Source organism: Schistocerca gregaria, chromosome 4 (assembly GCF_023897955.1).
Source record: "Schistocerca gregaria isolate iqSchGreg1 chromosome 4, iqSchGreg1.2, whole genome shotgun sequence".
NCBI lineage: Eukaryota > Metazoa > Arthropoda > Insecta > Orthoptera > Acrididae > Schistocerca > Schistocerca gregaria.
The window spans coordinates 216,490,065-216,504,224 of NC_064923.1; the positions used below are offsets into that span (position 1 = coordinate 216,490,065).

Below are 14,160 nucleotides of genomic sequence, written 5' to 3' on the forward strand. Positions count from 1 at the left end.
TCTCCGCTAATTTCAAGTTGCCGCCACTCGTACCTCACCTGTCATTAAACATCATCTTTGCCTCTGCATTTCCGCCTCGACTGACATCTTTGCCCAAACTCTTTGCCTTTAAATATGTCTGCTTTTGTCTGTATATGTATGTATGGATGGGTGTGTGTGTGCGTGTGTGTGTGTGTGTGTGTGTGTGTGTGTGTGTGTGTGTGTGCGTGCGTGTGTGTGTGTGTGTGTGTGTGTGTGTGTACCTATCCTTTTTTCCCCCTAAGGTAAGTCTTTCCGCTCCCAGGATTGGAATGGCTCCTTACCCTCTCCCTTAAAACCCACATCCTTTCATATTTCCTTCTCCTTCCCTCTTTCCTGATGAAGCAACCACCGGTTGCGAAAGCTCGTAATTTTTTGTGTGTGTTTGTGTGTTGTTTTATTGTGCCTGTCTACCGGCTCTTTCCCGCTTGGTAAGTCTTGGAATCTTTGTTTTTATATATGGTGTTACAAAAAGGTACGGCCAAACTTTCAGGAAACATTCCTCACACACAAGGATAGAAAATATGTTATATGGACATGTATATGGAAACGCTCACTTTGCATGTTAGATCTCATTTTATTACTTCTCTTCAAATCACATTAATCATGGAATGGAAATACACAGCAACAGAACGTACCAGCGTGCCTTCAGACAGATTGTTACAGGAAATGTTCAAAAAGTCCTCCGTTAGCGAGGATACATGCATCCACCCTCCGTCGCATGGAATCCCTGATGCGCTGATGCAACCCTGGAGAATGATGTATTGTATCACAGCCGTCCACAATACGAGCACGAAGAGTCTACATTTGGTACCGGTGTTGCGTAGACAAGAGCTTTCAAATGCCGCCATAAATGGAAATAAAGAGGGTTGAGGTCAGGAGAGCGTGGAGGCCATGGAATTGGTCCGCCTGTACGAATCCATCGGTCACCAAATCTGTTGTTGAGAAGCATACGAACACTTCGACTGAAATGTGCAGGAGCTCCATCGTGCATGAACCACATGTGTCATACTTGTAAAGGCACATGTTCTAGCAGCATAGGTAGAGTATCCCGTATGAAATCATGATAACGTGCTCCATTGAGCATAGGTGGAAGAACGTGGGGCCCAATCGATACATCACCAACAATGCCTGCCCAAACGTTCACATAAAATCTGTGTTGATAACGTGATTGCACAATTGCATGCGGATTCTCGTCGGCCCACACATGTTGATTGTGAAACTTAACAATTTGATCACGTTGGAATGAAGCCTCATGCGTAAAGAGAACATTTGCACTGAAATGAGGATTGACACATTGTTGGATGAACCATTCTCAGAAGTGTACCTGTGGAGGCCAATCAGCTGCTGATAGTGCCTGTACACGCTGTACATGGTACGGAAACAACTGGTTCTCTTGTAGCACTCTCCATACAGTGACTTGATCAACGTTACCTTGTACAGCAGCAACACTTCTGACACTGACATTAGGGTTATCGTTAACTGCCTGAAGAATTGCCCCGTCCATTGCAGGTGTCCTCTTCGTTCTAGGTCTTCCCCAGTCGCGAGTCATAGGCTGGAATGTTCTGTGCTCCCTAAGACGCCGATCACTTGCTTCGAACGTTTTCCTGTCGGGACACCTTCATTCTGGAAATCTGTCTCGATACAAACATACCGCGCCGCGGCTATTGCCCCGTGCTAATCCATACATCAAATGGGCATCTGCCAACTCCGCATTTGTAAACATTGCACTGACTGCAAAACCACGTTCGTGATGAACACTGACCTGTTGATGCTATGTACTGATGTGCTTGATGCTAGTACTGTAGAGCAATGAGTTGCATGTCAACACTAGCACCAAAGTCAACATTACCTTTCTTCAAGTGGACCAACTGGCCGTGAATCGAGGAAGTACAGTACATACTGACGAAACTAAATTGAGCTCTAACATGGAAATTAAGTGTTTCCGAACACATGTCCACATCACATCTTTTCTTTTAAGCTGTAACTTACCAGACGAAAGTGTTGGTATGTTGATAGGAGACAAAAACACACACACAAATTTCAAGCTTTTGCAACCCATGGTTGCTTCATCAGGAAAGAGGTAAGGAGAGGGGAAGATGAAAGGATGTGGGTTTTAAGGGAGAGGGTAAGGAATCATTCCAATCCCGGGAGCGGAAATACTTACCTTAGGGGGGAAAAGGGACACACACACACACACACACACACACACACACACACACACACACACACACACACAAGAAGCAGACATTGTGTCTGTATCTGTGCGGATTGATGTGTGTGTGTGTGTGTGTGTGTGTGTGTGTGTGTGTGTGTGTGTGTGTGTCCCTTTTCCCCCCTAAGGTAAGTCTTTCCGCTCCCAGGATTGAATAACTCCTTACCCTCTCCCTTAAAACCCACATCCTTTTGCGTCTTGAGAATTGGGTAATGGAGGACCCTCTGTATCTTACTGTTTGTTGGAGCTTCTCATATGCTGTAATTAAATGGTGTTACTGTAAGTTTGGTTGGCAAATTAAGAAATCTCTTCATGTATTTTAAAGAAATAGAGACTTCAAATAGATTGCAGAACATACAAGGTTACACAGAAAAGCTCAGAACACAGGAAACCTCTGCAGATAAATTCAACAGATCAGGCTTGTACAAATCTACAGTACACATAAGACAAAACTTGCAAGAACTTTAAAACAAGATGTTCAGAACAGCTCAGAGCTCTAAAAAGTAATAGCTTCCATAAGCCCCCCTTTCACCACACACACACACACACACACACACACACACACACACACACACACACACACACACTGAGGAAGAGAATGTAAACAAAGCTGAAATTTGGCACCAAACTGATACGAGAAAAAGTGAACATTGAGAGGGACTGGGAACACAGTAGCAACACAATATTGTGTTCTACAAAGTGAAAAGCTTTACTTGTGAGTGGATTTATGCGAAATATGTATTGTGTTTGTGCATGCAAGTCAGCAGTAGATGAGAATGGATATTTCGATACTAACTGTAAGTAATCACAAAATATAGCTCGCCAGCCCAACTTGCAGTGACATCATTTAATTGCAGACCATAAGCTGTCCACATACAGCGGGTCCTAAAAAACTCACCAATGTAGAAATAAGTTGTGGTTGCAAAATACTAACCTGAATTGTTTGCAGAAGAATGGAAAAATTGATAGAAGCCAACCTCAAGCGACATAAGTTTGGATTCCTGAGAAATATGGGCACCTGTGAGGCAATAAGAAGCCAACCTCAAGCGACATAAGTCTGGATTCCTGAGAAATATGGGCACCTGTGAGGCAATACTCAGCAGCCTCCGAGCCACTATAATTTTTAGAGCGTGCTACTGCGTGCTTTTCTTGCACAGTTTCTCACTGTCTTCATTGTTGGACATTTTCCTTGTTGCGTACTGGTGGCAGTATTTAGACATAATTTCTACATCTGAAACTTTACCCGAGTCAATACCAATAACAGATGCAACCTCATACAGAGATGTGTAACCCCTTTTCATCCAGTTCCCAACCACAGACACAGACAGGCCAGTAACATTTGTAGAAGATTTACTGTTATGAATATCTACCTCAGCATCAATTTCTTTTTGGTTTATTTCAGCCAGTTCCTCCACTGCTTTCTTCTCAGAAACTTTGGCAGTATCGTATACAGCATCGACATTTCTTTATTTTTTCAAACCTTGCACAAGGTGGAGGCATGTTCAGAAAACCGCACAATAAATTACCTCCTTCCCTGCCCTGTCGAAGGCACCACAGAGCATATTGTAACCTAAAATTGCTTTCAGAGATACCAGTCAATTTTTTTGGAGGACGAAAATGAAAATTCGTAGCCATGCAAATTACAGATTAATTTAAAATCACAAGCTATTCCCACTCTTCTTTCTTCAACAACAATTATGCATTCCATATTTTTGCAGCTAACACATGAACATGAAAGTTTTATAGCCTGGCAGAGAAGCTCTAAATCAATAAGCCTGAATCCAGTGGAATCCATATCAACATCATTCATGCATCTGTACAATTGTCCTGTCCCAAGTTTTGATGCTGAAGCTGAGAGCTTATGTTCTTCATTTTGAGCTACTTCCTCTTTTTGTTGGTAAACCTCCATTTCTTAAACACAGTTTTTCCACCACCCGCGATGTATAAATCTTGATTTCCACTTAAAGGTTTGCGAATTCAACCTTCCACCTACTAATATGTGTTAGTATTGTCAAGAAGTAAATAAATCACATGCAAGAAAGTTTTCAGCCAGAGATATAGATGTCAGCCAAAGATATCAAAAGAAAATAGACTTCACAGGGACAAAAATTCCGCTGAAGCAAGCAGTTTCTCAAATGGTGGAAAAAGGTGGGAGTGGCCGCTAGTGCAGAGTTAATCAGTTTAACGATTTAAAGGCATTTCCAATGCTACTGTCATTATAAAATCCACATACAACATAGATTAAATTGTGCTGATCAAGAAAATCAAATTTTTGAAAAATCAGTTTTTTTGGACCAAAATCAATTACGTCACTAAATCTTTTGAAAAGCGTCATGTCTAGACAAGTGATTTGAAACAGCTCCGCAAAATGACCTAAAAATATGATTATGGCAAGAGAGGTGCAACAGATCCGGATTAAAAAGTTTTCATCCATTTGCACTGTCAGCATGTGTTCCTTGCTGTTGTAACACAACACAGTGCTTATGTTTTGTTGGTTATATGTTGCTTCTGCAATGTTTGGTAAACAGCCTTGCCTTGTTCTTCTCGTCAAGATACTGGGATTTCAGTGGGTCCCAGCAATTGTTCTTTGCTTTGGCAAGTTACTATTATTGCCAGTTTGTCTACCTTTCAAACATCTGCAAATGTAGGGAGCAGCTTTCCTGCATATTGAACACTAATTTCTTGATAGTAGTAAACCTTAAATTTGTTCCTTATTTCTGTTATTCTGTTTTTTCCTATTTGGCTTTAAAAATATACAAGATTTATTACCAAGTTTTCAGTATCATTCACTCTAATTTCTGCAGCAGTCATTAAAGCGTAAACCCCATTTCTATCAATGATCTTTCGCCTGTCAGTGACTTTGTAGGCCAGGAGTAAAAAAATACAAGTGTACCTTGACTTGATCTCTTAATCTTAATTTTCCAGTGCACTGTTCGTCGTGGTCTGGCGGAGTGCGGGGATTTAATGGAACAATTCTTATAATGGTGAATTTTTAAACCTCTACATGCTGAATTTGAAAGTCATTCTTTCCTATTAACAGAGCCTTCTTTAAGCACACCAGAAAATTTTTGAATAAACTACAGGTACAACTTGGCTCCCGTTCTTGTTGCTGCAGTTGAAGGACATTGATGATCAATAACAACTTTTTACTTTCATCAGCATTATCACTGGTTCATATTGAACTGCTTTTGACGCACCAGGCTGACAATTGGCAAATCGTTGCTCCATTTCTTGGCAACTTCCAATGACCATTCTTCCTTCTGCTATAGTTTTTGACCTCCACAAACAGTGTATGGCTGGTCTTCCCACTTGGTGTTGCAGCCTTACGAAAGTCTTACCCTGTTGTTCTTTTTTACATCAGTTCCAAAACGTCATTGTGTACTATGCCAAAGAGATCATTCATAATTTTCCATTTCCCTCATATACGATTCTAGTCTAATTTTTCTGTAAACCATTCTTCGTAGATATTGGGTAATTTTCCAAACCTTGTTAATTTCTTGTACAGGAATTCAAGCTTTTTGCCAAAAAATGGAGACTTCGAATCACCAGTGTTGTGGTTTTCTTTGAAGTAAGCTTTGCGAATTGTAAATTGTGGAAGAAAATGTTCAGAACTTATTGTTTCAAGAGTAGTTTCACTCCAAGGATTTGACTGGAAACACGGTCAGCAAGAGAGAGATGTCCCTTAGTTCGTTTGTGTGGTAATCTACCCAAATAAGCTGATGCTGCTTTTTAAGTGTAGTGGTAAAAAGTCATCCACGAATGTGTTTATCTAATAATGTTTTTGACCAATTGCATAATGTAGTTTGCATGAAAATTTTTGTGTTTTTCTCATATTATCTTATCAGTGATAAAATCACATACTATTGAGAATAAAAATCACATATCAATGAAATTGAAGAAAACTCGCATTAATTTCCATAACTAATGTGTACAAGTGATTGTAAATGAAATAATTTAAAAGTACATATATATCTGAAAACTAGACATTCTGGGTGATAATTTCAGAACACCCCAGACGTTGAGGATCACCTTGCAATTGTTTGATGGTGCTAAAATTTTGCATAAATAGTTTTTTTATGATTATTGTTTTGAACAAGAGAAAGAAGTTGGGGCTGAACTTAAAGGAAATTGAATAATAACGGCTACCCTATTTGGCACACATATATACCTTTATTTCCACAGGGATTATTTATTCCATGAGTGATTAAGTTCAAGCAGCCTAATGGAACTAAATATTGTTTGGACCATATTGTAGAAGTGATGCTGGTGTAGTACTAAAACTTATTTTCTCCTCCTCGTAGCGTATCTGGAATCATTAAAGATGCTGTTATGTATTACGAGATAACTTTTTTTATCTGTGAGATTGTATTACATGTAAGTATTTTGTTGAATTATACAGGTACATTGCTAGTTAATTTTCAGTGAATAACATCTCTTAATTTTCCAGTATCCTGTTCGTCATGGTCTGGTGGAGGACTGGGATTTAATGGAACGATTCTTAGAACAGTGCATCTTTAAATATCTACGTGCTGAACCTGAAGATCATTATTTTCTATTAACAGAACCTCCTCTAAACACACCAGAAAATCGCGAATACACTGCAGGTATGACAAGTAGAATAATGCACTGAACAGAATGATTGCACCTGAACATCAGAATTACTTCTAGATTCATATAAAACTTAGCAAAGTGGCATGGCTGTTGAGATACTTGTTTGCATTTGGGAGGATGGTATTTCAAATCCCTGTCTGACCATCCACATGTAGGCAAACATTGGTTTCCCTAAATTGCACAACGTACATGTAATGATGGTTGTTTTGAAAACTGTAAGACTAATTTTCTTCCCAAAATCACCAAATCTGAGCTTGTGCACTATTTATAAAGACATCGTCAATGGACTGTTAAATCTTAATACTCATTGTGTCCTTTCTTCGTCACTGTTGCATTGGACCAGTTTCTTGTTATTGTACTGGAAGCACCACACCATCATATATCTAGATATCTATCCTTATTCCATTTGTTGTTGGAAAACTAACTAGAACAGACAGTTAGGAACCCCACTGATGATGGATATATATTGGACCTAATGGCAACAAATAGACCTGACCTCTTTAGATGTCCACATCGAAACTGGTGTCAGTGACCATGGTGTGCTTGTGGCAACAGTGATTACCAAAGTACAAAGGACAACTAAAACAAGCAGAAAGATATATATGTTCAGTAAACTAGATAAAAAAAATAAAAAAAAAACAGTAATGGCATATCTCAATGAGGAATTTGAAACTTTCAGCACAGGTCTGGAGCACGTAGAGGAACTCTGGCTAAAGTTCAGAGGAATAGTTGACCATACATTGGAGAGATATCTACCTAATAGAACAGGTCATAATAGAAAGGAACCTCCATGGTGTACAGTCAGTATAAAGAAACTTAATAAGAAACAGAGATTAGTGCATAATAGGCGTAAATCAAAGTGGAGGGCTATACAGAGAGAGATGCTGAATGAATCACATTTGGCTGTCAACAGAACAATGCGTGACGCCTTCAATGACTACTGTAGCAGAATATTGTCAAATGATATTTCACAAAATTCAAAGAAATTCTTGTCATATGTAAAGGCTTTTAGTGGCACCAAAGTTAGTCTCCAGGCCCTAGTGAATGAGACAGGAACTGAAATTGGGGGTAGCAAAGCAAAAGCTGAAGTGCTGAACTTCATTTTCAAATACACATTTTAAAAGGAAAACCCAAGGGAATTGCCTCAATTTAATTCTTGTGCCACTGAAAAAAGGAGTGAAATAAATGTTAGTGTCAATGGTGTTGAGAAATAGCTGAAATTGTTAAAATTGAACAAAACTCAAGACCCCGATGGAATCCTTTCAAATTCTATTCTGAATTTGTGGCTGAGTTAGCCCCTCTTCTAACTAAAATCTATCTTAGATCCCTTGAACAATAAATCATATTCAGTTCTTGGAAAAAGGAATAGGCTGCACCTGTCTACAAAAAGGATAGGAGAAGTGATCCACACCCACAAAACTACCATCAAATATCCTTGACATTGATTTGTTATAGAATCTTAGAACATATTCTGTGCTCAACAGAACAGAATGACTTCTCCAATGCCAACCAGCATGCATTTCGAAAACGTCGATCATGTAAAACCCAACTCTTCCGTTCCTCACCTGACATGGATCAATGCAACAATTGATTTCCAAAAAGCATTTTATTCAGTGGTACCTACACTTATTGCCAAAATTATGATCATATGGCATATCAAGTGAAATTTGTGACTAAATTGAGGACTATTTGGTAGATAGGGCACAGCATGTCATCTTGACTGGAGAGTCAATAGATGTAGAAGTTTATTTTGAGTGTGCCCCAGGGAAGTGTGTTGGGACCCTTGCTGTTCACGTTGTATATTAATGGCCTTGCAGACAATATTAATAGTAAAATCAGACTTTTTACAGATGATGCAGTTATCATAATGAAATACTATCCGAGAGAAGCTGCGTAAATATTCAATCAGATCTTGATAAGATTTCAATATGGTGCAGAGATTGGCAACTTGCTCTAAATGTTCAGAAATATAAAATTATGATTTTGACAAAACAAATGCCCTGTGGGTCCGGGGATTAGAATAGGCTCGAGATATTCCTGCCTATCATACGAGGCGACTAAAATGAGTTTCACACATTTCTGCCTTTATGTGACGGTCCCCTGTATGGTTTGAACTCCATTCTTCAAAATTTTCCCACAGAGCGAGCCAGTTGGGGAAGGGTGCCTTACAAGGTGCATTGTGTCCATCGTGCATTCAGATCTTTAGCCCACTTTCTCATCATCACATTGCAGTCCTGCCCATTCTCCATCTCTTGGGCGAGGACACATTCCTGGGTGTGTTTTCCACCATGCACTATGCAGTGCTGATTTCTGCGTCGACGATGACCATGGACTTCTATGCACGTGATATCCAACACGGTAGCCAGTCCGTTGTGGTGGGGCCGCCATATACCCTGTTGGTTGTAGTCCCCTGACCACACAGGGATCGCTCTGCTGATGCCTGCAGCGTTAACGCCCCACGTATGCCAATGGGTAGATGCCCATCCCGCTGCGGCATTGGGACTCCCGGCAATGGCCATCCTGCCAGGTAACCTTTGCTGCGGCTGGGTGGCCCCCTTGTGGAGGACTTGTGGTCAGAGTAGGTGGCGTAAGGGTAGATGACACGCGATGAAGCATAGTCCACCATCTCTTGCTGGTGGTGAAACACCAGCAGTCTCTAAGCGATCACGAGCTCAATTCGACACACAGAAGTATGACCCCAAATCGTTCCCCTCCCTGGCCACACCATGGGAGGAATGTCAGGCTAAGGATGGCAGCAGATCTTATTCGCCCCGGTACCTTGTATGTTCGAGAGTTGATGGGGAATCTTTCATGACGATGAAGCCTCAGTTTTTTGTTGAGCATTTAGAGGTCAAGTTCGGGGAGCTGGAGGGCTCGTCCAAAATGAGATCTGGGTCAGTCTTGATCAAAATAGCATCCTCTGCCGAGTCACGGGAGTTACCCGCTTGTGACAAGCTGGGGGTATTTCTGTAACCATCATACCCCATAAGAGCTTAAATATGGTCCAGGGTATCGTATTTCACAGAGACCTTCTTTTGCAGTCCGATGATGAGCTGCGCGCAAATTTAGAGCGGTGAAGTGAACATTTCATCCGGCGTGTCCACCAGGGTCCGAAGAATAATCAGGATGCCACCGGTGCCTTCATCATGACCTTTGAGGATAATACATTGCCCAAGAAGGTCAAGGCGATGGTCTACTGGTGTGATTTTATGCCCTATATCCCTCCCCCAATGCGATGCTTTAAATGCTGGAAGTTCGGCCATATGTCTTCCTGCTGTACTTCCAGCATCACATGCCGAGATTGCGGATGCCCATCACATCCCAATACTCCATGGGCCCTGCCTCCCATCTGTGTCAGCTGTGGAGAGCACTATTCACTTTGCTCACCTGATTGCAGGATTCTCCAGACAGAAAGGAAAATTGTGGAGTACAAGACCCTGGACAGACTGACCTACACTGAGGCTAAGAGAAAATTTGAACGCCTGCATCCTGTGCGTATGACATAGTCTTACGCTGCTGCTACAACAGTTCTGGCACCATCAGCTCCATCAACCCAGGTCACCTCTCAGAGCTGGAAGAAGACTACACCTGCCCCCTTGATGGTGGGGGGGCCATTTCCCTCCCTGTTGCTCCTACACCGCCTACTTTGGGAGCAACACTCCCCCACCCCCCCACCCCTCCCCCCCACCCCCCACCCCAACCATCAGGGACATCCGTCCCCACATCTAAGCCTGAGAAGCGTAAGTCTTCTTCGGCTTACCTCACTAGGAATGGGTCCCTTGGGTCACTTCCTTCCAAGGTTTCTTCTAGTGGGAAAGACGACACCTATCAATGGCTGAAAAGCCCAAAAGCAGCTGGTCGTACGGCTTCACGCTCATCCTCAGTCTCAGAGGCAGAGCCAGTGAGGTCCTCCCAGCCAGGGAAACCAAAGGAGCAGTGAGAGAAATCTAAAAAGAAAACCCCCTAAGACCAAGGAAATTACAGTGGCACCCACACCACCGCTACCTACAAGCTCTGCGGCTGAGTGTGGGTTGGAGATTTTGGCGTCCGCTGAGGACCTAGATCTCGCCAGACCCTCAGACACAATGGGTATAGACTGCTAAGGCAATAAATCGGTTGTAGCAGGTGACTCTTGAGGCGTAAACTGCCTCATTGAATGTTCCATGCCTTCGCAGTCTCACAATGTCACCCTCCAGTGGCATTGTGGTGGTTTTTTCCACCCCCTGTCTGAGCTATGGCAACTGTTAAGCTTTACTCTGCCTATCTGGTTCCCAGCAATGCGGACCCCTTCCCTCTGCTGTTATAAGGGATATTACAGGAACCGTAGAGTCTATAATCAAGTTTCAGGTGTAGTTTGCGTTTATGTCCTAAACTCTGTCTGTAGTGAACGTGTGCCCCTTCAAACCCCCATTGAAGCTGTGGCCGTCAGAATAAGGACGATGCAGGAAATAACTGTCTGCAATGTATATCTTCCTACAGATGTTGCAGTGCCCCTGAATTTACTAGCTGCACTGATTGATCAATTCCCTAAACCTTTCCTACTTCTGGGAGATTTTAATGCCCATAACCCCTTGTTGGGTGGTACTATGCTTACTGGCCGAGGCAGAGATGTTGAAACTTTACTGACGCAATTCGACCTCTGCGTCTTAAATTCTGGGGCTGCCACACATTTCAGTGTGATTCATGGTATTTACTCAGCCATTGATTTATCAATTTGCAGCTCAAGGTTTTCCCATCTATCCACTGGAGAGCACATGACGACCTGTGTGGTAGTGACCACTTCCCCATCTTCCTGTCACTGCCACAGTCAGGCACATGGACGTTTGCCCAGATGGGCTTTGAACAAGGTGGACTGGGGAACTTTCACCTCTGCTGTCACCACTGAATCTCCCCCACACAGTAACATTAATGTGATGGTTGAGCAGGTGACTAGCACAATTGTTTCTGCGGCAGAAAGTGCGATCTCTCGCTCTTTATGGTGCCCGAGGCATAAGGCAGTCCCTTGGAGGTTGCCGGAAATTGCTGAAGCAATTAAGGAGTGTCGGCGAGTTCTACAGCGGCGTAAGCAGCACCCTTCCCTAGAGCATATCATAGCTTTTAAATGACTCTGTGCTTGTGTTCACTACATTATCAAACAACGGGAGGAGGAGTGTAGAGAGAGATATGTCTCCACTGTTGGGTGCCACACGTCTCCTTCCCAAGTCTGGGCAAATATCAGACGTCTTTTCTGGTACCAGGCCCCAACGGCTGTCCCTGGTGTTACCATAAATGGCGTGTTATGTACCGATGCAAATGTGATTGCCGAGCACTTTTCTGAGCACTTTACTCGAGCCTCTGAGTCGGAGAATTACCCCCTAGCCTTTCGCACACTCAAACAGCGGCTGGAAGGGAACATCCTCTCATTCACTACATGCTGCAGTGAAGCCTATAACGCCCCATTTACAGAGTGGGAGCTCCTCAGTGCCCTTGCACATTGCCCTGACACAGATCCTGGGCCTGATCGCATCCACAGCCAGATGATTAAACATCTCTCATCTGACTACAAGCGACATCTCATCATCTTCAACTGGATCTGGTGCGGCGGCGTCTTTCCATCGCAATGGCGGGAGAGCACCATCATTCCGGTGCTGCTCAAACCTGGTAAAAACCCACTTGGTGTCGATAGCTGCTGGCCCGTCAGCCAGTGTATCATAAGCAAAATTAGTTTGATTTTGAGGATGATAGTAGATGAATGGCCATAATGTATAGTTGAGGCAGGAAAGTGAGGGTGTAATTGACAGTGGCTGTAGAAGGGAGATGTGAGAAACGAAATAGGAGCAAATCAGAGATTAATCCTCCATTGTGTAAATTACCGTGAATGCGCCTAGGGTACTAACAGTAGTTTACATGGCAGGCCGGCACAGGAATGCAGCATTTTAGTTAAATTGCTGTAGTTGGGGAATTATTTATAAAAAAAGTAGTGAAAGTACAGAAATGATTTATACTAAGGTATTGAAATTTTCAGGATTTGTTAGCAATACACCTTTATTACAATTAAAACACACATGATCACTTGAAAGGCGTTTTTGGTGTGGTATAGTTTGAAAACAATATCCGAAACAAAAGTCCTGCACCAGTATAATGTTTCCTTTTGTTTCCCTGTTTTCTTGCAGCTGTGCATCTCTTTGTAGGCTTCCTCTTGTTACCTATGACTGGAATCTTCTTAGTGAAATGTTTTGCTGAGCTGTTTTAGCATGCAATTTTTGCTCTGCTCCCACACTGAGCTAAACCTACACTCTTCCCACTGGTTTTATATGAGAAGTAATGTGATGTGTGTTCCTCCTTTTCGCTTTTCATTGGCTTGATAAACAATAAAAGCATTGTACATTTGCAATATTTACCAGACTTCTAAACATTTTCATGCACAATTTTACATTTTTCTTCCTTCTCATGAGAATTGGTTAGAGTTTCTGATCTTTTGGATTGCTCGTTGTAGTGCTGAAGGATAGGAAATTAGAGGTGAGAAGGATTTTGGTTATAAAAGGTGTCTAAGGACAGTTACCACCTCTGCAATTCAGAAAAGCTAATGTTGAAAAGGGGGAGATCCAAATATATTGGTTGTGAATCAGCCAGTGCAATCGACAATGTTATGCTGAAAAAGTGTGTGCTGTGCAAATGAGTCCTCAGCTTTCCCACAGTTTGATGGTGGCTATTTTACAACATGAGCAGCAACAGGTTTGTTGTCTTGTTCAAATTAAAAGCCGAACACTGGTTGTAAGGACATAGCTGCTTTCACAAGTAGTCTTGGCTCTAATAGGATTTTGTAAAGTGAGAAGCATATATTTTAGATAATGATTAAAAGTGTGCGTATTGTTCTTTGGTGTACCCATGTAACTTTGCCAATGTTACCTTTTCACTTGGTTCTTTTTGACAGTTCTTTTTTTGCTTACTGTTACCAAGTTGTATTTTTGCAATCATAAAATAAAATGAGTTTATTTAGTCACTTGTGTATTGCTGAATCATATTGAGTTGGTGTCCCCCTGGAATACAAAGAAACACAGAAACCCCAAGCAACATACAAAGTCAAAGAGTGACCTCGTATTGTGACTTCAAATGGGTTCAAATACAATGACAGCTTTTATGGCTACAAGATGATCTACAAAATCAGATTATTGATCTCCAAACTAAAATTGCAGCATGCACTGACATTAAGTTATTCCTGAAAGTAGTGAGACAGACCACAAATATAACAAATAATTTGCATGCTGTAACCAGCATAGTTTCAGTGAAAGTACAGACGTAGACTGCGGTTCGCAATATTAGGCTAAGTATTCATG

The 14,160-nt window shown here is 41.9% G+C and overlaps 1 protein-coding gene across 1 annotated transcript in view; it reads left to right on the forward strand.

Annotated features, from left to right (window-relative positions):
- LOC126267088 (actin-related protein 3) overlaps positions 1 to 14,160 on the forward strand; it is a 99,795-nt gene that overhangs the window by 40,516 nt on the left and 45,119 nt on the right. The window contains exon 3 of the mRNA XM_049971956.1: positions 6,681 to 6,837. Coding sequence (XP_049827913.1) covers positions 6,681 to 6,837 — 157 coding nt within the window. The remainder of the gene's footprint in view (positions 1 to 6,680; positions 6,838 to 14,160) is intronic.